The sequence below is a fragment of the Fusarium fujikuroi genome, chromosome FFUJ_chr03 (assembly GCF_900079805.1).
Source record: "Fusarium fujikuroi IMI 58289 draft genome, chromosome FFUJ_chr03".
NCBI classification, from domain to species: Eukaryota; Fungi; Ascomycota; class Sordariomycetes; order Hypocreales; family Nectriaceae; genus Fusarium; species Fusarium fujikuroi.
The window spans coordinates 2,440,430-2,463,039 of NC_036624.1; the positions used below are offsets into that span (position 1 = coordinate 2,440,430).

The 22,610-nt window shown below is 49.0% G+C and overlaps 8 protein-coding genes; 4 read left to right on the forward strand and 4 right to left on the reverse strand.

Moving 5' to 3' along the window:
• Window positions 1-1,506: 1,506 nt before the first annotated feature.
• FFUJ_02872 (uncharacterized protein) lies at window positions 1,507-2,289 on the forward strand (the record flags this gene model as incomplete). Its single annotated transcript, XM_023574654.1, has 1 exon — window positions 1,507-2,289. One exon carries the CDS (start codon window positions 1,507-1,509, stop codon window positions 2,287-2,289), a length of 783 nt encoding a protein of 260 aa, XP_023427969.1.
• A 627-nt stretch (window positions 2,290-2,916) lies between these two features.
• Window positions 2,917-3,918, reverse strand: FFUJ_02873 (related to G-patch domain protein; the record flags this gene model as incomplete). The annotated part of the gene is made up of 1 exon (XM_023574655.1): window positions 2,917-3,918. One exon carries the CDS (start codon window positions 3,916-3,918, stop codon window positions 2,917-2,919), a length of 1,002 nt encoding a protein of 333 aa, XP_023427970.1.
• Window positions 3,919-4,525: 607 nt separating this feature from the next.
• On the reverse strand, window positions 4,526-7,373 carry FFUJ_02874 (related to NOP14-nuclear and nucleolar protein with possible role in ribosome biogenesis; the record flags this gene model as incomplete). XM_023574656.1 has 2 exons in its annotated part: window positions 4,526-6,940; window positions 7,083-7,373. 2 exons carry the CDS (start codon window positions 7,371-7,373, stop codon window positions 4,526-4,528), a joined length of 2,706 nt encoding a protein of 901 aa, XP_023427971.1.
• Window positions 7,374-7,639: 266 nt separating this feature from the next.
• FFUJ_02875 (uncharacterized protein) lies at window positions 7,640-8,682 on the forward strand (the record flags this gene model as incomplete). XM_023574657.1 has 2 exons in its annotated part: window positions 7,640-8,024; window positions 8,069-8,682. The coding sequence occupies 2 exons, from the start codon at window positions 7,640-7,642 to the stop codon at window positions 8,680-8,682; spliced, it is 999 nt and encodes a 332-aa protein (XP_023427972.1).
• A 557-nt stretch (window positions 8,683-9,239) lies between these two features.
• FFUJ_02876 (uncharacterized protein) lies at window positions 9,240-11,693 on the reverse strand (the record flags this gene model as incomplete). XM_023574658.1 has 2 exons in its annotated part: window positions 9,240-11,024; window positions 11,106-11,693. 2 exons carry the CDS (start codon window positions 11,691-11,693, stop codon window positions 9,240-9,242), a joined length of 2,373 nt encoding a protein of 790 aa, XP_023427973.1.
• A 471-nt stretch (window positions 11,694-12,164) lies between these two features.
• On the reverse strand, window positions 12,165-14,615 carry FFUJ_02877 (related to TBC1 domain family member 5; the record flags this gene model as incomplete). XM_023574659.1 has 5 exons in its annotated part: window positions 12,165-13,354; window positions 13,407-13,549; window positions 13,606-14,357; window positions 14,413-14,530; window positions 14,593-14,615. 5 exons carry the CDS (start codon window positions 14,613-14,615, stop codon window positions 12,165-12,167), a joined length of 2,226 nt encoding a protein of 741 aa, XP_023427974.1.
• A 545-nt stretch (window positions 14,616-15,160) lies between these two features.
• Window positions 15,161-17,128, forward strand: FFUJ_02878 (uncharacterized protein; the record flags this gene model as incomplete). Its single annotated transcript, XM_023574660.1, has 1 exon — window positions 15,161-17,128. The coding sequence occupies one exon, from the start codon at window positions 15,161-15,163 to the stop codon at window positions 17,126-17,128; it is 1,968 nt and encodes a 655-aa protein (XP_023427975.1).
• A 2,898-nt stretch (window positions 17,129-20,026) lies between these two features.
• Window positions 20,027-21,292, forward strand: FFUJ_02879 (related to poly(rC)-binding protein 3; the record flags this gene model as incomplete). XM_023574662.1 has 3 exons in its annotated part: window positions 20,027-20,426; window positions 20,489-21,069; window positions 21,155-21,292. 3 exons carry the CDS (start codon window positions 20,027-20,029, stop codon window positions 21,290-21,292), a joined length of 1,119 nt encoding a protein of 372 aa, XP_023427976.1.
• Between the last annotated feature and the right edge of the window lie 1,318 nt (window positions 21,293-22,610).

Here is a 22,610-nt window from a genome sequence, read left to right on the forward strand (position 1 = left end):
CTATACTTTTCGGTGTTACTCAGATTGCAAATTAGATCTCGTGTAGATCGCATGTTGATATTTGATCTGGATGTTACGTCTGCCGCAGAGCCTCAACTCTCATTCAGCCCTTTCTCATATGAGCTGAAGCAATAGCCAGCCATGTTAGCCCTTTGAGTACTGGAATTGGCTGCATAATCTATTGTATCAGCGCGTTACATTCCCGCTCACTAGCCCTTAACAGAGTTGCTGAGCCCTGAAGCTGTTTGTAACATCTCCTCGCATCTCCTGACATCCATGTCCTAATAACTCCGCTCAGGCGTATTCTTGGTTTGTTGTCGTGGATGATGACATGCGAGTGCCGTGACTTTTCTTTCTCCTTTCTAGAATATCCTGACTCCGCGGGCCGATTTTTTGATAACTGGGTCTTCATTGATAAGTGCCCACTACGTTTGACTTTGCCCTGGCTTCCCTGGCTGTCTGGCTAGTAGGCTGGGTACTTTTCTGTTATGCTCAAGAAGCGGATCTATTGTCCATGGCCGTTTCAACCATGAATACAATAGAGGCGGTAATTATAAACAAACAGGTGTAATCTCTATGCATTTCCAACGTTTTGATACTATGGATAGATGAACAATATGCTGGTATACCGGGTTATACTTCATCACTGGTTATTTGATACTATTTTTGCTTAGCCATGCCCAGGCTCTTGCACAGGTCGTTTAACATCTTGCCCTCTATTATTAGACTCTTGATACACGATCATGGAAAGAATGTTTCTAGGTTGTTTGAAAATCTCGTAGATCAGTGAAACGCAAACGTTACTTCACTTGATGTTTTAGTTTAAGCTTGTTCGCTGCATGCTGCGTTGCTTGCCCTTCATTTTGCAAGTCAGGGTCTTCAGCTGATACATTTGTCGACGATCAACAATGCATTTACAACAAAGCTTGACCACGTGTACTATTGTACTCGAGACACCAAATAAAGCCTCGCTCTTCACCGTTTCACCCAGTGGCTCAGAGTCTTGACCGGCCAGTCGCTCGGCTCGGCTCGGACTTGAATTCGCCGCGGTGGTGTGTGTCCACTGATGGAACCGTTCAGACAGCATAAGACCGCCCGGCGCCATGACTGCAATAATGTCTATGCAGCAACGCCAGCTCATCACTTCGTTGTGTTCAGGATACAGGGCGCGACATGGTTTCTACGAAGCACTACAGGGTGAAGAGCTGGCCACTTCCACCGAATGACTCAACCGGCGGTGGCTCACTAGGCACAATACTATCAGGAAAGCCTACAGCTCTCAACATTCAGACAGCTCCTTCAGCTTTCAAACTATTCCGCAAAATTCCAGTAGCTAGTAAGCAGCAGGTAGGATTAATATGTAAATATGTGATCTCCCACAGTAAAAGATTGTGATGGAAATCAATTACGTCACGGAACTAACTACCTACCTACCTACTAGGTACCTACCTATTCTCTGTATCGACTGTGGCACCAAACTACAGTTAATACCACACCCAAACTACAATGCCGGCCATCAACAACAACCCTGAAAACTACGCCCTCTTTCGGGACTGTTTGTCCACCACTCTCCTACAGCCCGCCTCTTCGGCCCCGGACCCGCCCAAGCGCCGTCGACGTGGTAGGAACACCGGTGCTCCGCTCGTTGCATCCACCCCGGCCCCGGGCCCGGAGAAAGATGCTGAGGAACTTGCTGAATTTGTCGACTATCTCGCTGCTGAGATCTTTGACAATCTTCCAGAGGAGTTGCAGGACCTCGAGTATAGGGCATGGCGAGAGGACGAAATGTTGCAGGAGCAGTACTCTCTCCCACTCACAAAAGACAGCCTTTTGTTGTTAAACCTGCCACCATCTGTTATCGAGACCCTCACAACTTACAACCTTATCTCTGCCGATCCCTATGTTGCATCGCATCTTCCGTCATCCCCAGAGTCATTCCTCCTTCCCATTCTCACCTCGTACATAACTCCTCTCATCGAGCCACCTCCCGCTACACGTTCAACTCGGGCTGACGCGTGTGAGCTATGTGCCCGATCCTGGGTTCCTCTGTCTTACCATCACCTCATCCCACGGTTCGTGCATGAAAAGGCCGTTAAGCGAGGATGGCACCGTAAAGAAGATCTGCAGAATGTGGCGTGGCTGTGTGGTGCCTGCCATCGCTTTGTTCATCACTTCAAAACGCACGAGGAGCTGGCACGAGACTACTACACCGTGGAGCTGTTACTGGACGAGGAGGAGGTTCAAAGATGGGCTCACTGGGTTGGTAGGTTGAGATGGAAAGGAAGATAGTTCAGGCAGTGAACTTGACGAGTAACGAGAGAATGCAAAGCGTTCAAGATATAATCCATGAATTTTATGGACTTGTGGAATAGTTGTTGGATCATAGTACCAATTCCGAACGTTTCTTGCCTTGTGCTGAGCAGCTTTACCTTAAGCTTACGACCATAAGTAATCCATTGGCAATATCTTGTGCAACTACAGGAACCTTATGAGCTTGTCTAAGGATGAATCGGTAGCTTTGTATTCACATCTTCCTATCATGACCCACCAAATATCTACTCATTATCTGCTTATCTGTTGAGGCGCCATGGCAATGGTTGAGAAACAGCGATTAAGTGAGATAAGAATCGAGAAATTCTGTTGAGGCGATTCTGTGGTGACAACTCGCCGAGTCCAGGCCAGTTATGCGACCTGAATCTAACATGGTCGCATAATGCAACGAGGAAGACAATAAAGATTGCCTTGAAGCAAGTGGCACGTCTTATATCCAGGTAAAAACAGCCTTTATACTTAAAAAATAAAAATAAAAATAAATAAATATGTCTCGAAGCTTTCCTGTTGTGGCAATATCGGTTCAAACGACACGAGGTGTCTATCTATTTCTCATAAAATGGTCATGACACGGCATTGCCACAGCTAATCATGATCCTCCTCGGTCAAACCTGGACAACCCTCCATCTCAGGATCAGGATAGACCATTTTGCACCAGAAACAATAATGGTGCTTCTCCCTCAGATACTCCAACACGCTCTTCAACCGCTCTCCAATCTCTAGATCATTGAACTGGTCCAGCCCCTCGTCTTCTTCGTCGAGATCTTCAGCGGTAGCATACACTGTGCATCCCTTTCCTAGTGCCCTCTTGTCGTCTGCATCTTCCTGGTCGTCTTCGTATGTTGGTAGTCGCGATAGTGATTGCTCAAGATCGTAGCGCATACGTCGGTCGCGTTCTACTTCTTCTCTGTGTCTGACTAGCCCACGATAGCTAATCGGTATTGACTTGAGAGGTCGGGATGATATCGGTCTTGACTTTTCCTTTTCATCTTTAGAATCTGGCAGTGAAGCACCAGGGCCATAAACTTCTGTCTTTTCATCGTCCATCCTCTCTGCCGTGCGCTGGGCTGCAAAGAACTGCTTCTCAAGCCTTGCATCCTCGCGCTCTTTTCTCACGCGCTCGCGATACTCGTCTGGGTCCATTTTAACGGCCTTGATGTCCCTCTCCTCAGCTGCTTCTCTGATTTTTCGTTTCTTTTCATTATCCAACCCAATACCTCCACGATCGTCCTTCACGCTGACCTTGATAGGCTCGGTGCGTCCAGGAGCAGCCCCATCTTCTGTCTTCTTTCCTAGCCCACCACCTGTGAACCCCATCTTGGCCATCATGGCGAGTCCTTTGCTCTTTTTGGCCTTGGCATCTTCAAGCATTGAGGTTGAGAGAGCCTTTTCACGTGCGGCTTCTTCTTCCTCTGCGATTTGCTCTTTCGACTTGATGATACCACGTGCTCGTGATTCACGCTTCAATCGCTGTGTACGCTGTATGGATGTCTCTTTTACAGGTATTGGGTCGTCAAAGGACATGTTCATGTAATCGTCCTCTTCTTCATCTTGTGCCCCTGCGCCGTTATTGTGTTCAGTGCCCATACTTTTTGTTTGTGTATTTGTGGACGGTTCGCTTTACAGTTGGTAGCGAGCTAGTAGTATGATGGATGATACTGCAAGATTTGATGTTGATAATGAAAGCAGTTCCAAGGATAAAACAGTTGGCTCCACTAATTTATTAGTGCTCAAAGGCCTTCAAGAGAGCAAAACTCCAGACCTCTATGTCATAGAATTCGTAAAAAGTTTTGGGGAACTCTAATATGTGTTAAAAAGGCCTCTAAATGAATTGTTTTTGTTGTCGAGGGTAGAGGTCCCCCTCAGGGCATTCATTTCAGGTAGGCGTCTCCAATTGTTGCATCTCTATCTACCCTGCTACCGCTACCTGAAGTTGGAAAGTATCCGTCAGGTTTAGACACTATCAAAAACAATAGATATTGACTTCTCGGGTCATACATTGATCGGTTTACTTAGGGTCCCTGGTACGATCTTTGTCGTATTGAAGTCTGACCCATTTTGAAGTAGTCCCCCTTCAGAGCCTGAGGACTCTCTACAAATGATTTGTTTACACGCTTTCTAACCGCACACATTAAATGGACATACGAAAACATATATTGGTATCCTGAGCCTGTACCTACGCCATTGAATCCATTTACCTGTTCTTGGCCCTCTTCCTCGCAGACTTCTCTCGCTCGTATGCATTCGCCTCGCGACCCTCCTCGCTTTGAATCTCGGCAACAAGACGCTTGTACTTTTTCTCGTACGCCTCGTCCTTTGCCTTCTTGATCCGTAACTTCTCGCGTGCCATGAAGTTGGCGTCCTTGCGCAGCTCCCGAAGGGCACCCTTGCGTTCCTTCTTGTGCTCCTTCTTGAGCTTGGCCAACTCTGCTCGCTCTCGATCGGGGTCGTAGTGCTTATCAGGATCGAATGTCTCCTCGAACTTGGGTACATAGGTTTTGATTGCCAAGGGCCGATGATGATGCAGCTCAACATTGCGGCGCGATAGTTGCGCAACCTTAAGCATGCGGTCGAATTTGACTTGCAACTTCTCGATTCTTTCATTGAGAGTAGTAGGTAATTGTGACCTGCAGGTTTTGCTGCCGAGGTGTTTGAGTACGCTCGCAGCCTGTCCAAAGGTCTCGAGGAATGCACTCTTCCCAGTCCACGTATCTGCTGCAGTTTCTATAACTTGTGCTGTGGTATCGAGAATAGCGACCTTGCGGGCTATCGTTTCTGTCTTTTTGGCCTCTTGCTCGATGCAGTCTGAGAAGTTGAGTCTCCGTGACTCTGACTTAGTCGCAGCTTCTATGCGGATGCCCTCAGGAGCCATGTGAAGAGGAAAATCCCCGACCTTCTTGGAAGTGGCAACAGGGGCCAGGGCCAAGAGCGTATTCAGAGAGAAGTTAACAACTTCGGGCACGTAGCGCTTAGCAAGTTTCTGGTAGCTGACAGCAAGGATACAGAGATATGTCCCAATAGCATAATGTGCCAGGTTTTGTGGTACTCTTTGGCCAAGGTATCGAGTGATGGTCAGCACAGCAGGAGTGACGACTTGGTGGAAGTGATCGGAAGTAGGGAAGATGGTTCCAACTGCAGAAAGCAAAACCAAGTCTCCGGTTCCTAGTGCCAAGGGTCGAGACTCTCCCATCTCCTCAAGATTCTTGCGGAACTGCTTACTAATTTCGATAGGGAACATCTTTGCCAGAGAGTGGATGTGTCGGACAATGCTTTCGAGCACCGCAAAAGGGGCAGAAGTGGCAGGGTCCCAGGGCAGACCGATGTAGTCAACTAAAGCACTTGCAAAGTTGCCAAGCTTCTCCTTGTTCATACTGCTGAGCTTGGGATGATAGAGGGCACGAATCCTCTGGACAATTGTAGGGAAGGTCTTGGCTGGGTATGGTGCCAGAATGACTCGCAATTCATCGCAAGACTGAGGGCATTCAAAGGTGTAGGGGAGGCCTTGCTCGTCGCCCTTCTGAATCGCCGAAGCTTTTGTTGTCGAGTCGGCATCGAAAACAGGATTTCGGCTCTCTTCCTCATTAAGCAAGCCTTTTGTAAAGTCATCCTCCTCATCCTCAGCTTCCTCATCAGACACATCCTCCATGTCTGATTCACCCTCACTGTCGAGTTCCAGGTCCGAGCCGCTAGCCACGAGATCATCGTCGATCACGAAATCATCTTCATCGTCAAAGCCAAGCTCAGTAGCAGTAGGACGAGCTCGGATACCGCTGCCCAAGCCAAAGTCTTCCTCATCGTCCAGATCCATAGCATCAAGCTCAGGCTTCTTGCCTTTGTTGTCGACTTCTTCATCCTCGCTGTCACTGACTGACTCTCCCCTCATGCGCTTCTGGCGCTTGTCTTCGAGCTTCTTGAGTCTTGTAGACTCTTCTTCAGCCTTCTCGTCCTCAGTCTTGGTGCGGTCGGCAGGCTGTGCCCTCTTATCCTGAGCCAGTTTCTTTACTTGAAGATCAAAGTTCTTCTCAAAAGCGTCTCGGTCAACTCCAGCGATGGTGGGTTTTGCAAGCCCCTCGTTCTGAGGCTTGGCGCCTGGCCGGCTGTGGTGCAACATGTACTGGATGTTTTGCAACTCCTTGTCAAGTTTCTCTCGGAGCTCTTCATCCTCCTCCTTTGCAGCCTGTCGCTCGTACTTGTAGTGTTTGGACTTGGCGATAACCTCCTCCATCACCTCCTTCTTCGTCTTTTTTCGTTCCGGTTCATCGTCCTCACCATCACTACCTTGGGCTGCTATTGCACGAATACGCTTCAATCTCTGCTGTTCACGCACCGAGCCATCACTTTCGTAGTCCTCCTCGAGATCATCTTCTTTGAAATCGTCCATATCGTCAAAGGAAAGAGACTTGCCCATGTGGGTCAAACCTTCTGAAGCATCGTCGTCTTCCAAATCAAACATTGAGTTCTTCTTGTGACTTCTCTGCTTTTCTCGGGCAAATCGCTCAAGCATCTTATCTTCGGGGGCCATTGTGGGATCGTTTTCACCGAATCGACGATCGAGAATTCCACCAACCTTGTTGCGGCGTTGCATCTCGACCAGAAGGGTTTGACGGCGCTTTATAGAAGTTAGTTGATTCTTCATGAAAACCTGATTTATGGTTATATCGAGGTCGGCTTGGATTTCAATAGTGATGTGAGCAGATCGTGTCACCTCCACTACCCTGATGGCGCCTCGCGAACAGAATGTTGGAACTTACCCTCTCCTCGCTGGCTGCTTTTGCCTGACCGGGACGACCCTTGATGCTGCCAGCAGTCAACATAGGCCGGTTACTCGTAACTTCGAATTTTGGGCCCTTGGCATGCTTAAGATCGAAAGGATTGAATTGCTCGCGAATCCCCTCCAAGACCACTCCGCGCTGAAGTCGTTTGTCATTTCGAGAGCGCTCATCCTGAGCATTGCGTCGTTTCTGCTTCTTCGATTGCTGAGGGCCGACAATTCCTTGCTCTTTGAGGGACGCCTTGAGGCGTTTGAGCTGGGAGCCGGCCATTGCGACTGATAATGCTGCTGATGCGAAAGCTGCACTGGTAGCAGCAACTCTCAGTTTTTTTGCGATGGAAAAAAAGTCTTATCGTTATCAAGCTCCATGTGGGGCCCGCATGCGAAGCTACGCGTGGGTAGTCCAACCTTATTTGAACATGATACGGCGGTGAGCTATGGCAGAATCCTTTCCCTCAGGATGACTTGGACAGCCATGAAGAACTCATTTACCAATACTTTAGTGAAGCATGAGCTCAATCAACAGACTCAACCAAGATGGGATGGGCTGATAGCCTCCTAAGCTTTGCTCGTAATGAGAGGGTTGTTCTTGTCACCTTAGGCTTTGCCACCTTTAGTGTAGTGAGTACTGTCTTCACTGCCCTCACCATCATAAGAGACGACAACGAAATTCCGCCACCACAGCCAAAGACACAATACATCACTCAAGATACGGAAGACTCGTTGGAACTCGAAACGCTTGAGAAGCTATTAGATCACCCGAATTATTCTATACGAGAAGTCGCGATTAAGATCCTTTGTGATCGGGCCGTGAACGATTCCGAGACAACTCACATATTGCTATTCGGCATCACTCGACCAGATTATGATGAGAGGATGCGGTGTCTTCGGGCTTTAGCCCTTCTCACTGGACAGACTATTGGTGAGTTTTGCGGATGAAATCATGAGATACAACTGACACTTCAGGGCTGGATGGACTTTCAAAGTTGAACAATCCCAAAGCGTACTCAGCTCTTGTCCGTTCTCTGGAGCTGAGCCTGGATGATACCGAGCGACCGAGTCTCACTGATAGCCATTGGGATGAGTATTATCTTCGCGACATGGCCGAGAGGTTCTGTTTAATGTTCATCCTGGAGCTCGCCAATAAGTACGGTGCCAGTATGCTAGTTAAGGCACGCTTTGTCGAGAAATGGTTGGCAAAGCAGGAATGGGGCGATACTCCGGAAGAAAGACGCCGAAGCTTCAGGGATTATATGGCACTCAAGACAAATAGGATTGTGGAGATTGTCGATCGAATCAAGGAGTCAAGACGAGGCCTCAGGGCTTTGGAAAAGGCAGGGCTCATGGATAAGGAGAATTCCAGAAGGAGAATTCGTGAACTCCCAGACCTGATTATGGAGATCGAAGAAGAGGCGGGAAACTTACCGCTTGTCGAACAGCAAGTGACAAGAACCAGAGAACATTCAGCCGAAGAGCAAAGGCTACGACGGCAACATCGAGAAGCGATGGTTCTTAACGATGGAACTCGACCACTGGCGCGCGAGGATATTATCGAGAGAGAGCATACGTCTCCTGCATAGGATTTGTGAGGAAATGATGCCCAGTATTAATACTACTACAAAACGTTTGAGCAAAACACTGTCATTGAGTAGAAGATGAGCCACGCCCCAGCTGTCGACTACACATCTACATCTTTCTTCAAGTGAGTGGGTTTTTTCTTTGCCTTTCTACTGTCTAACAGGTACTCTGCCTGTCTCAAAACGACAAAACTTTGCCTAACGTCACATAAAACGCTACATGGAATAAAAATTGAGAAATTTGCAAACAAAACCTCCAATCTCCCTGCCTGGTTTATGTCCTTTTTCTGTCTCTCAGTCCTTGTCGCATCTTTACAGTTGTTTTTTCACCCATCTACGACTGAGGCTAGGGAAACGAAGCAAATAAGTATCCATACCATTCTTACCCCCTCTTCTAGTGTATTTGCAGGCCCAATCTTGCTCTCCAGCCAGTCAAACCTCTGTCCAGAAGTAGTCTCAAGAGCCTCCCCAATTCAAGCATCAAAAAAGCTAGCCTTTTCGGACAGGAGGTTTGCAAGATCATCTGGATCGGTTGAAGATTCGTTGAGGGTCGCCGCTTTCTAGATCGTGCAAGGCAATTTCATCTCTCTAGTACACAGCTCTTCTCGTAATGTATCAATGTACTCATCATCGAGGGGAGGCAGAATCTCATTGTTATCAACTGGCCTGCGAGCCAGTTGTTGGGCATCGAGAGGCAAATTCGTCATCATTTGCATCCGATTGTTCCAAAAGTCATAATCATCACCCTTTCCTAAGAATAACAAAAAGACTCTCAGCACGTTCGGATCCGTCCTACCCAATGCTGGACATTGCAGTACTGCAGGTACAAAATTTTGCCATGCCTGTGGTGAAGCTAGATCAGCAAACTGGAATAGAGAAACCATTAACTGACTCCACCGCAGAATCAGCTCAGGATCCAGAGTACCTTCGAGGTAGCGAAACTCAACGGTCCCTTTACACTCATCTTCAGAGCCTTCACCAAACTCATCAAAGGAGTGGCACTTGGAGAGACCTAAGCAAGACTTTGAGCCCATGCTGGGAGTTATAAGAAACTTGAGCAGTTGTAGAGTTTCGGTCGTCCAGAGCTTCTTCAGAATCCCCAAGGTACGGCGGTCGACGACCTTGTGGACGGGAATGTACTGTTCAAAGTCAGCTGGAACATCCATTTCCGACCACTGATCGGTACATAGAGGTTCTAGTAATGATGCTAGACTCGGTGCGTATCTTGACTCCCTTCTTTCAGGACAACAAAGGCGGTAAATAATGTTCTCTGCTAAATACATGAGGATAGAAACCTTACGCACGAGGTGTAACAGCATGGGTCCGGTGCCTTTGCTAACGTGGATGTGGAAGCCACATGATTTGCCTACTGTCAACCTGAAGTTGTTTCGCAGGATGGATACCATATTCAGTACCTCTTCCCAGCACTGGGGCGTAGCTCTGAGAACGCGACTGATGATCTCCAAACCATTCAGCTGCTTGTACCCTCCCCATTCAGACATTCGGCGTAGCGATACATCGGTTCCAATGGTCCACGTCTGATATTGAGGGTCGATATCGTCAACAGGCACCATCCCATGACTGAGGAGCTTGCTCTCCCGGGACTTGCGGTCGAAATGCTCGTCCCACACCAGAGTCAACGGCCCTATATAACTAATGGTTTCTTTCATTAAGTCAACTCTGTTGGGGAATCGCTCGGCACGGCTGAGTTCCCTGCCATCGTTGGGATGAGGATCGGGTCGGCCCTCATGCGGTAGCAAAACTGGCATGTACAATTCGAGCTCGATACCAAAATAGTAGCTTTCTTTTCTTGCATAATTTTGTAAGTCTTCTCTTCTGTCGGTTGGGCGGCTAGATTTTTGGAAATGCGATGCAAATGGTTGTCCCGAAGACAAAATTAGAATCGCACGGAGCTCCTTAGGGGGCGCAGCACTTGCGATAGGATGCCAATATCTCAGATTAGGATATGATTCGTAGAAGAAGGTACCAGATTTGTTGAGGCAGTGTTGAGTGAGTCTGACGCATAAAATAGCCCAGAGAGATGCCTCCAGCATATCGAGTGTTCTACAGTGTTGTCTGAATTCGATAACAACAGTCGTCTTGTTCACCAGGAAACAATAAGCAGGGCTCGCATTGGGGCAGCGTCCCGCCTCGCCATAAATTGCCAAATCCATGAGATACATTAAATCTTGGACGGATGTAGCATCCAAAATTCCGTGGGTCCTATGGCGATACTTCGTATCCCCCAGATCTCCTGGATGCGGTAGAAGCTCCAGTGGTTTCCGGTCAGAGGAGAGGCGATTGTCCCAAGGATCCTCAACCTGGACTGCGGACAGCATCTCAGCCTAGAGATCAATGGCATCGTCCCTAGCAAGATTAGTATACTGTAGCCCTAGTGAATAGAGTGAGTTAGGCCCACAGTGAACAGGATGAATATCACTCAACAGCGGGTCTACCAGCCAAAGCATGGATACAATAGCCTTCGTCGAGTCCAGACTGACGAGAAGCTTCGGTATAAACACTTTGACCACCAGGCGTGTCTCTGCATTGGGAACAGCGAGGAAGCCCTTGGTCATGATATCCATGACTGTCTTTGGGTCTGTTCCTGGAATACAGGTCTCGGGTCGGAAAAGGGGAGATTTCAACCTCATACCGAACCATTCATACTCTTTGCATTGATCTTCGTTGATTAGTACATCGTATTCCACTGTCCAGGACTCGAGTTTATTCTTGACCTTTAAGCCTCTCCGAGGGTTTGCCGTCGTGAGATTACTGGCATGTAGCGCCATCTCTAAATGATCGATAGCCCATTGTGCTCGAAGAAGATGCTCTCGAGATCGATAGCAATACTCTTTTGCATTCTCTGGAAGGCTGGCATACCCGGTAGGGGGGAAAGATAGTGGTCTGTATGGATGGTTGGGGTACTCGCCATGCCCAATATCAACTCCATCAGCAGGGTTGTGGTAAACTGCAAGAAGAAATCCAAGTTGCACTTGGAAGGTTATGGAAGCCATGGCAACTTCTAAGAAACTATCTCGGTCTCCTTTCGAAAGGACCCTGCTATGTATGATTTGTTCGATGAGGGAACCCGTTGTCGTATCTCTTCGCAATTATCTTGCAGAGCTAAGTACACAACAGGGTTTAGAGGGAAAGGATGATGGGTTGAGAATAAAAAGAGAGTTATATAATCGCAGCAGCAAGTCCAGGGACATCCTGAGAATGTTCTTGTTTCTCACAATCAGCAGCAGTGACCCGTCGCCTGTTCTCTAGTCACACCCAGAACATCAGGTTTCTTGTTGAACAGTGGCTGTTTGCTCTCGGTAGATCTAAAGCCCAAACTGGATTCTTTGGTCACTGGCAAAGATATTGTGGGATGTCACATTGAAGAGTTCGAAAAGTACCAATTCATATTCTCATTAGGTCAATATGCCATTCCATTTTATTGAAGGGCGACCTCGCCCTGTGCGGATGCGTCTGGGCCTAATCTACTCTCTTGTCTTCTCTTCATCTGCGGCGTTCTTGAGTTTCTTCAGAGGCTCCAAGCCAAATATCTCATCTGAGTTCAAGGGGTTTCGACTCTCAGTGACTTCGCCGAATAGGAAGGCATTCTTCTCACGACTTGCGCTGTTCGACATCTTTTTCTTATGCTGGGGCGGTGGTGACTTGCTGGACGCTGGAGACGCTTTTGAAGGACCCGACTCGTCTGGCTCCAGCATCCAGGAGAAAGAGGATTGCGCCAGTGTTGAACGAGTAGGTACGGGAGCTGGCCGTGACGGAGCCAATGAGTTTGCAGATTTGCCATCGTCGCATGGTACTATTTCCATACGATCAGAGCTAGGGGGTCGTGCTGACTCGCTCTCAGAGGATTTCTTTGATTCGGATATCTGAAGAGCCGATATGTCAACCTCTGTAGATGCCACTGACACAGGCTCAGGCTGAACGATAGTTGTTTCAGCTACAGCCACTTCTTGTGGGCTGTCCTCGGGTGGTGGAGATTGCAACACCGGGACCTCCATAGAGGAATCGTCCAAGTAAATCTTGACAAACTGCACCTTGGCCGCCGCAATCTCGATGAGCTCCAGGCTTTTAGCCTTGTCGTCGAGATTCGAGGCAGATATAGCTTTGAGGTTATCAACCGTCTCATCAAGCATCGCAGCAAGTTGCTGGTTCCGCCTCTTCAATGCTACCAGGCTCTGGGCTGAGTCTTGATTATTAACCAGGGGTTGCGGAGATCTAGGTGCAGATCTGGCCTCGTTGAGATTTCGCTTGATCTCTCCCATAGCATCTCGTACGGCTTGGTTGATACCCAGCTTTTCGCCTCTTTCGTAAACTCCTTTGGCTCCTTTGGCAGCGCCCTGAAACAAAGCCTCCATGCCACCCTGTTGTTGAAGGAAGCGGGATGGGGATGATATCTGTGGCCTTGGGCCTGGTCCTCTGTGCTTAAAAGAGTTGAAACCACGAAAGCTCGGAGTGCCTGCTCGCGAGGCCTGTGGTGGAGAAGATAATGTCGGCATCCTTCCAGTGTATTTCATAACCAGTGATGATCCTCCAGATGGTGAAAGATGGTCCCTCAGGTACAGAGCATCATCAACAAATGTATGAGGACCGTGAGCTCCTGATGGAGGAGGGTATTTGAGAAGTAGTTGAAGGCAAACAGAATAATCTGCCTCTAATACTAAGAAGGGCGTTAGCCAGGGAGCATACTGTCTTTCGCCCAAGCAACTTACAATTCCACCGAATTCTAATCAGCATAGCAACACAAATGAGATCGATGAGTTCCAGGGTTGGATCGACAGCAAAGATAGTATCCCAGAGTACCAAAAACTGCTCAAAGGGGAACTCTCTGCTGAAGAGTAGCCGAATCCACCGACTAGGTATTCTGACGTCAGTAACGGCGTTAGGATAGGTGCATGGGTTAATACCTACATGAGAAAGATCTGTGGTAAGATTTCAATGTTGGTTAGATGAGTAGCCAGTTCCGGGTCAACTTTCTGTAGGCAGACTTCGTGGATGAATTTGCTTCGCTCGACAATCGCCGAGCTTTGTTCTGCAAACTTGGGGGGGCGCAAAGAACTTCCTGGTGCTGGAATAACATCCTTGACTTCGTAAAACGATTGGGCACGTTCCATAAGTTTCGAGAACAAGACAAAGGCGTCGTGCTCGATGAAAGAGTGGTCGAGAGTTTTGATAAGAGCATCATCCAGAGGAATCTCTTCTGGTAAAGTCGTTGGATCCACGGCATCCTGCTCAATGACATGTAGAATAGGCGCAAGCAACTCATGCATACCCTGCCGGTAGCCACCTCGCTCAGGATTTAGTTTACAGTACATAAACAGGATATCCAAGATGATTGACTGGGTCTGGTCTTCATGGTAGGAAGCTTCATCGGGGAGTCGCTGAACGTCTTGCTGGATCTCATCACGGACAACCTCATCTTGACGAATGGTATTCCATGGAGACTTTTGTATATCATACAAATCAGTTAAACGGTTACGTTCCAGTTTGGTCGGCCTTACACTGGGGTCCTCTGTCAAAGGATCGATGTTCAGCTCTGCAAGAGCTTCTGGGTGTTTTATATACTTGAGGAAGTGATCCCGTTTCTCAGCGTAGAGCTTTCTTTCATCGTCCAAAACTTGAGACCAGCTCAACCCTTCAGCAGCAGTAGAAAGAAGAAAAGTCTTGGGGGTGAAGGTTTAGTTGTGGACTTCAGTCAATGGGCATAGGTGAACATACCTTCCAACAAAGAGAACGACATCCTGATATGCATGGACTTGCGGGACCATTATACCGAACAGCACGTCGAAGATCACCAAGATGGGCACCTTGGGATTGTGTCTCACGCCATCTCGAACTACGTAGGGGTGCTCTGGTCAGTCGAAGTATTATTTGTTGTCGCTAACAGGCGCAACATACAGGGACTCTTGGAGGGGTCGCATGATGCCTGGCTGCACCAAAAGAAGAGTATAAGGACAGTTTACCGGCTTTGCGGAAAAGGCCTGAACCGAGAGTAATAACGTTGTGTGTAGACTACGGCACTGTAGAGTTGATGGCGGAGGATGGACAGAAACCTTGATTTGACGTTAACGTAGGTTAGTAGTTGAGGTACCTTACCAGCCAACGTATTGGCTCTTAAGGTTCAATTGGGTCTTTGCCTCAATAGCTCGGCCCCACTTCCTCGCTACCTACCTAGGTACCTTGGGTTGCCCTGGACTGCTTATACTGGAATCCGCTGCGCTGGCTCTCAGATTGCGGTACTGACGGGACCTAGGATCCAATGACCCCAGGACGCTGGGCAGCCCAGGGGCTGACCGCCAAACAAATAGCATCATGTCACCACCACCTCCCACTAACTGAGGTTATTTTCGAATGCCACAACGTACTCAGCTCACCTCTTTGACTTCCCTCTTTAAGCCTCATCACTACCCTTAAGGGCATCTTGCGACACGTGCTCTCGAAGTAATGCATTACTAGGCGATGCACTATGTCTGCAGATCTCCTTGCCGAGTTCAATAGTCTTTCAAATAACTCAGCGCCCGCTCCAGGTCAGCAGCAACAGCAACAGGCCACTCCTTTTCAAGCTCAAGCTCAGCAACAACGGGAACCTCTTCAACGGGCAGCAACACAGGACTTCTTTGGTTTGCTAGACAGCACTAGCAATGCCTCTCCTGTGAAAACCCAGCCATGGCCAGCCTTTGAATCCCAATCAAGTGCGCATAGCGCATGGGGAAGTGTCTCAGTACCGTCGAAGCCGGCGGAGACAAATGACGATGATGATGGATGGGGAGATTTTGAAGTCGCCGAGCCTTCACAAGCTGCAACAGTGAATACGGCTCCTGTTCAGACCTCGAGTCCTGCGCTGTTTTCCGCATCAGGTTGGGGTTCAACCGCAAATGCGCCCCCAATCTCAGCAAACTCATCGTCAATACCATGGCCCAAGCCAGATCCAAGTTCGGCTGCAGCTGTAGCCCAGCGAGTGCCGGGAGTGAAGCAGCAACCGCCAACTCGAGTTGTGAGAGCGTCGACCATGGACCTATTATCCAACAGTCTCGTCGATATAGGAGGAGCTTCGAAGCCCGCTAGTGGCCCGAAAGCCCAGCCCTCTGGAACACAGTCACGGCTTACGCAAGAATGGGGACAGCCAACAGTTGATCAGGAGCCGCTACAGCGGATGAAGGCGAAACTCAAGCCTTCAGCCCAACAAGACCCCCGTGTATTGTTTGATGCCGAGGACTTTGAGCTTCAGGTTGCTGAAGGTGAAGATTATGACGACGACGATGATGAGTTTGGAGACTTTGAAGGTGTCCCTCCTCCGGCGACAATGAAAACGGCACCTGCAGGTACTGCCCAAGAACCACCAGCAGCTCCTCCATCAATGGATCTTCTTTCTTTAGATGAACCAGCGCCCGCTTCATCGCAAACATCAAAAAAGCCACCGCCGACCAAGCTTCTCGGGCCGCTTGCTTTTGGTGCCACCGCTACGAATTATCCCCAAGCCCCAAAATCACCCTCCTTCCAGGATCGTAACCCATTCCCAGAATTAGCTATTAAAACACCTACATCTGAAGAATCAAAACCTGTCAAGAAACCCAAGGAAGAAACACCCACCACAGCATGGCCATCGTTTGAAAGTCCCAAGGGCGCGAATCTTGCCGGAACCAAGTATCAGGATGATGAGTGGGATACCTGGGACGATTTTACTGCCGCCAATGATAATAAGGCAAACGCCAGCACAGGGAAAGCATCGGAGGGTTGGGATTGGGACGCAGTTGATAATGTTCAACCATCACATAAGGAATCCCAGGATGATGCCCCTCCACCAATCAATGTCCCACCTCCGTCAGTCATCCTGTCTGCATTCCCTGATCTTCTCAGCTCAGGTACAACTTTCTTCAAGCCTATGTCAGGTCACAGCACATCAATCAAACAGCGAATCCTATCGGATCCCAAAGCTACAGAATTCTTGCGTGGTTATATCCTCTTAGCAACAACTGCCGCACGAGTTATTGCTGGCCGTAAACAACGATGGCATCGGGATAAGATCTTAGCAAAAAGCATGTCCATCTCCGCTGCGGGAAGCAAGGGTATGAAACTTGCAGGAGTTGACAAAACACAGGCTGCACGTGAAGATCGTGAGGCCGCTGATGTGGTCGCTGTATGGCGCGAGCAGGTTGGTCGCCTGCGATCTGCAGTTGCTGCGGCCAAGTCTGTCGATAAGAGCCTGTCACTTCAGGTCCCTGAGATTAGCGAGAACATGCAAGTGCATACAGCCAAGATGGTACCGACAGCACCAAGAGCTTGTATAATCTGTGGTCTGAAGAGAGACGAGAGAGTAGCCAAGGTAGATTACGAAGTCGAGGATAGCTTTGGGGAATGGTGGCTAGACCACTGGGGACATAAGGCGTGTAAGAACTTTTGGATAGAACATGAGCAAAAGCTAAGGCAACGATGAGAGGAGCGAATCCTGATATGTAGTCAAAGTAGCATTGGGCATTCTTGTTTCTGACAGTCGATGCTGCCTCTCTATCGATACATCGCAACGGCAATATATGAAATCACTTGGCACGATGTTACTCACGGTAATACTCACTTGCAAGTTTGACAATAACTATGTGCCCTGCACGACAGGCCTTTGAGGTTGTCAGCCGAGATACTTGGTGTCTTTTGCTGCATTACTCCACCGGCTGTGGACATCCCACAACCAATCCCAGAGGCAGGAGATGCAGGAGGGTGATATAAAGTGTAATAAGCATCACTTATTAACCCTTGTCGCAATGTGTTCGTGCGTTTCGAGCAACGGTGCGATGGAAAGGTATTGGCTATGGATTATCTGTGCTGCAGAATAACAAGCGAGCCGGCAGGTTGTTAACGACTTGTGGGAGCGGCCGTTATACGGCTTTCAAGCTGGGGAGAGGGGGAAGGGGGAAATCCGCTGGAGCCGAAGGCGAAGAGATTGATTCTATGAGAAGCATAGGAGGATAGTCGAGATATACTAATATTTCATCGCTATCAGTGGCGTGTTGCAACATCGGCGGCCAAACTAAAGCTGCAGCTCCCTGTTGATTATCACGGAGAATGTCCAATGAGGTTGCGAAACTTGACCTTTGATCTGCCATTGGGTTTTCTTCAACACCGCATCACGGTGATATGATAGTTGAGATGCTCTCGTCCGCCAAGATCTTCTCACTCCCTTGTCCTCCCTGTACTTGGCACCATTATGATGCATCTAGTATCAGCCTGATAGAGCGATCAATGGAACAATGCAGCGCTAATCTGCTGTGGGCGATGACAAAACTCACAAAGTCAATGCTCACCTCCGTGGCCCACTCCGGCCCGTGTGGGTGTGCTGAAAAACTCCCGAGTGACGAGGTTGCCAGGGAGTGTGGGCTTTGGAATCGGTGGGCAGAAGGGAAGGGAAAGAAGCCAGGAACTTGGTAGGTTCGCTTGATTCCCAGACAGGATTAGTGGAATATGCCAAGAAATCCTGGCCTTCCACTGGCATTGTGTGTGTGACACGGCTATTGTGAAATCGAAGACAACCACGCTTAGCATGAGACCTGTCTGTCTGTCTACCTTAGGTACGTTAGCCTCGTTCCTAAATGCCATTGCCAACGTGTGTATGTACCTTATACTACGAAGCCAGGAATATATCGTCAATTTAGAGCTCTCCTTCCCTAGCATTGAAAGGGGGGTCGAGCATTATGACTATCATAACCGTTCGTGCCTGTCCCGTCCCGTCAGTTATGGCTACTACCTTACCTACCTATCTAACGGCGCCGTTGTGGTACACAGATACCCTCCTACTAATCTCTCAGATGATTCAAGTAGGCAAGGCAAGGTATAGTAGCTAGAGGAGTCGGTATGTAAGAGCTTCAGTATTATGATTCTAGGTGTTTGCCCTCCTATAACAAGGAGACTTTGAGATCGAAGTGTTGAGCTTGTCCTTGACAGAGCTAACAATAGATGGATATATTACGAGTATGCCCACAAAAGAAGTGTTTACTGCCTTGAGTTGGGTCCATGCACGGGTGTGGGTAACAAAGCTTCGGTACTTTCCACTCAGGTATAACTTCCCCTCACCTGCGTGACCATGTAGCAGTAAATATATGAGGGTTGCGAAGGCAGTACCGAGTAGAGTACTTGTTTCACAAGTGTCTTGTCGCTTCTACTGTGTGTTCTTTCCCCTCTATTGATGTGTTGCCTGTTTACTCCACTCCATTTACAGGCTCCTGGTGCCACAATAGGTACCAGACCCTCAGGCAGGAAGAAAACTCAAGACTTAAAAAGAGGGTGCTAAAATAAACTCAGTAAAGAGTCCCCTGTATTCAAGGCCAAACGACCTAAATATTTTTATCGTCTAGGGTCAAGGTCCTGAGTTCTCTTTCCTCCCCTGGCAGACAAAGGCACTGCGACCTACCTACTTACCTAGGTCGATTTTAGTTGCTTGGTTGGCAGGTACAGTAATACTGGAACACTCTTTCTGTGTGGTCAGTGGTCGGTCACTCGCAGTTTTTAGCTGTCTTAGGTTGGTCCTGGCCCTGGCCATTCAATTGCTTTTCCTTACAATAGGTGCAATACCTTCTTAGCTTAAGTGCCTTGGGTTAGTAGCTAGCCCATGATTTCCATCTCTTGTTCCTCATCTTCTATCCTTCACCCAACTTACACATCTCTCTCACCTCACCTTTCTCTCGCCTTCACCACCTCTCTTCTTCCTTCCCTTCCCTTCCCTCCAGCTTTCTCACCTTCCTCCCGCTCTCCTCACATTCCCCTCTTCCTACCGTCGACTCTGCTTCGCCTACGATACATTACATCAGCTGTTGACGCACGCCTCCCGCGCAACGTTCTGTAAGGTAGCCCACCTGCCCGCCTCCGCCGCCGGCCGCTTTCACAGCCAGAGTGCTTGCGACCCTTGACCCCGCTATCCCGCTTCGCGTAAACGACCGCAAGAAAAAAACACACTGCACCACCTCCCCATCTTCCTACCCCCGCCTTCTCCAGCACACTTGGACGTCTTCGCAGTTTCCGCAGCGTCGACGATAAGGTTAGTACACTCGTCATAACTTAGTCCTACCTTGTCTCTCCGGAGGATATGCCCTTCAATATTGTCATGAAGGCAGGCACTTGTATCTGCTCTTCTCTGCTCTGCCGTTCTGAACGTGCACCGCAAATGAGGGATGCTCATTAGACCCTTGCCTCCAACAATGGTGATAATGGAAGAATACATACTGACAGCATTTTAGATCCGACCAGACATATCCTACCCGCGTCTGTTCGTTCTCCTCCAAACGATCCGCTTCCAACTCGAATCACGACTTCTTCTCCTCGTGGACCCCGACTTAACTACTGCAAAATGTCGGCACCTCAGGATTCTATTCCCGGCAACGGAAGCGACATTCTCGATCAGATGGATCAGCTTAGAATGGATGACCGCCTTGGTCCTGATGGCGAACCCGCCCCTAAGACGGACGAGGAGTATGCCCAGGCCCAGCTTACCCTTCGTGCGATTGTCTCTTCCAAGGAAGCAGGTGTCATTATTGGCAAAGGCGGCAAGAACGTTGCCGATCTCAGAGACGAGACTGGCGTCAAGGCCGGCGTCAGCAAAGTTGTACAGGGTGTTCATGACCGTGTTCTGACCATCACCGGCGGTTGCGACGCTATTTCTCGAGCCTACGCGATTGTCGCTCGCGCTCTGCTCGAAGGTGCCCCCGCTATGGGTATGGGAGGTGTGGTTCAAAGCAACGGTACCCATCGTATGTGGCGATTTCTGCCAAAGGCAACCGAACCTTGGAATTTCTGCTAACTGAAGTCTCAGCAATTAAGCTCCTCATTTCACACAACCAGATGGGAACCATCATTGGAAGACAAGGTCTTAAGATCAAGCACATCCAGGATGCTTCTGGTGTCCGTATGGTTGCCCAGAAGGAGATGCTCCCTCAATCCACTGAGAGAATAGTCGAAGTTCAGGGCACTCCCGAGGGTATTCAGCGCGCTATCTGGGAAATTTGCAAGTGCTTGGTCGATGATTGGCAACGAGGCACTGGCACCGTCCTCTACAACCCTGTGGTCCGTACTCAGCCATCTGGCAGCGGAAACGCCAGCGGTGGTGCTGGATTCAGCCAAGGCTCCGGTAGAAGCGATTATGGTGGCAGCCCTCGTGTCATGCGAACAGGCAACGGCGCCGATTTCAGCAACGGTAGCTCAAGGCCGTACAACCGCCGTTCCGACTCTGACGCAGCCCTTCGCGGCCCGCCAACACACGATGAAAATGGTGAGGAGATCCAGACTCAAAACATCAGCATCCCCGCGGACATGGTTGGCTGCATCATCGGTCGTGCCGGTAGCAAGATTAGCGAGATCCGAAAGACATCTGGCGCCCGTATCTCTATTGCCAAGGTAAGCAATTTTCGCCTTCCCCACCTCCCCCCTTTTTCCATTCATGTTGAGCACGAATGAACATAGCTGATCGCCTGAATCATAGGCCCCTCACGATGAGACTGGCGAGCGCATGTTCACCATCATGGGCACCGCCAAGGCCAACGAATCGGCGCTATTCCTTCTGTACGAGAATTTGGAGGCGGAGAAGATGCGCCGAAGTCAGCTCCAGGAGCCCGAGTAGGCGACTGATGTTTCTTTCTAAAAACCCTTTGAGTTTTGCTTTTCTCGTGTTCCTTGCGACTTGCAGAGGTCAGTTCTGGCAAGATGAGCTGGGACACGTCCAGATCTGACTTGCCGCGAGGCTTGTATTTTCATTTTCGGACGATACCAGACGACAGCGTCACGAGCGACCAATCCACTTGTCCAACCATTTGGCCCCTTCCATCCACCCAAAAACGAAACCTTCATCTTCAGTCCTCGTCATCAAATTCGTTTTCCTTTCATGATTCTTCCCTCTCGTTACCATTGCTATGCTGCAACACCACAGTCAGGGGTCAGCTTGGGTTGATCTTAGCTCATACCTTGGTTGCCACCTGGTTCCCTCCTCTGAATCAATCACCCTCTTTGTGGCGCGATACATCACTATTCAACTCTGTAGCATATCTATCCATCTGTACCAGTTTTTCTCTCCGACTTCTTGGCGAAAAGTAATCTGCCTTCTTGGGAGGAAACGGTTTCGTGGTGTGGTGCGGTGCGGTGCGGTGCGGTGCAATGCAGCAACGCATGGCACAGTTTTCTTTTTACGACTGTTAAACCACGTCGGGACAGCCCGACATGGCTATGGCTTAATGACACAAAACTAGCTCCGAAGAGCGGTTAACGATAGGGATAGCGCAACGTTCCAGGGACCGAGAAGGGCACATCACGGTTCCTCCAAACAATCTCTGCCCACGCTTCGCGTTACCCTCCCCCTCTCTTTCGCCTCGCACAAATGTTGCTATCTCTTACATCCTCGGATCCCGACATCGTCACGCGACCCGCTACTCCCGTCTTATCGCTCACATAATTCCCATTACTCATCGCTCTCACAAACCCCCGTAACATCAACTATTATGGCTCACCCATTGTGTATTCTGCTCCTTGCTGGCCTGCTTCCACGACAAGGTGACTCCTTATTCCATGTGGGATTTCAGAAAAGGCATTCTTAGGTGGAACGGACTTAGCTCGGATTCAAGAGCCATCAAATAAAATCGAAATTATGAGCAAGCCCGTTACTTGAAGTGAAGTCGTATGATTGTGGTGTTAGATGGTGCTCCGCAGAATGTATTTATGGCTTTGCAGGTGTGGCTGAAGAAAGCTGCCGATACCTTAATCCTTAAAATAGCTCCGGCTGATGTAACTGTGGCTGGTTCCATTTGTAGTGGGGCGGGCATCTTTGTCTCATGGTTAATTGATGAAGCCAACTTGTCAGTTTGGTCCATCATGGCAACTTGTGATTGATTTAATTAACCATTTCCCGGTTCTCTCTTCGCTCTCTACACTTCTTAATCCTCTCCTTA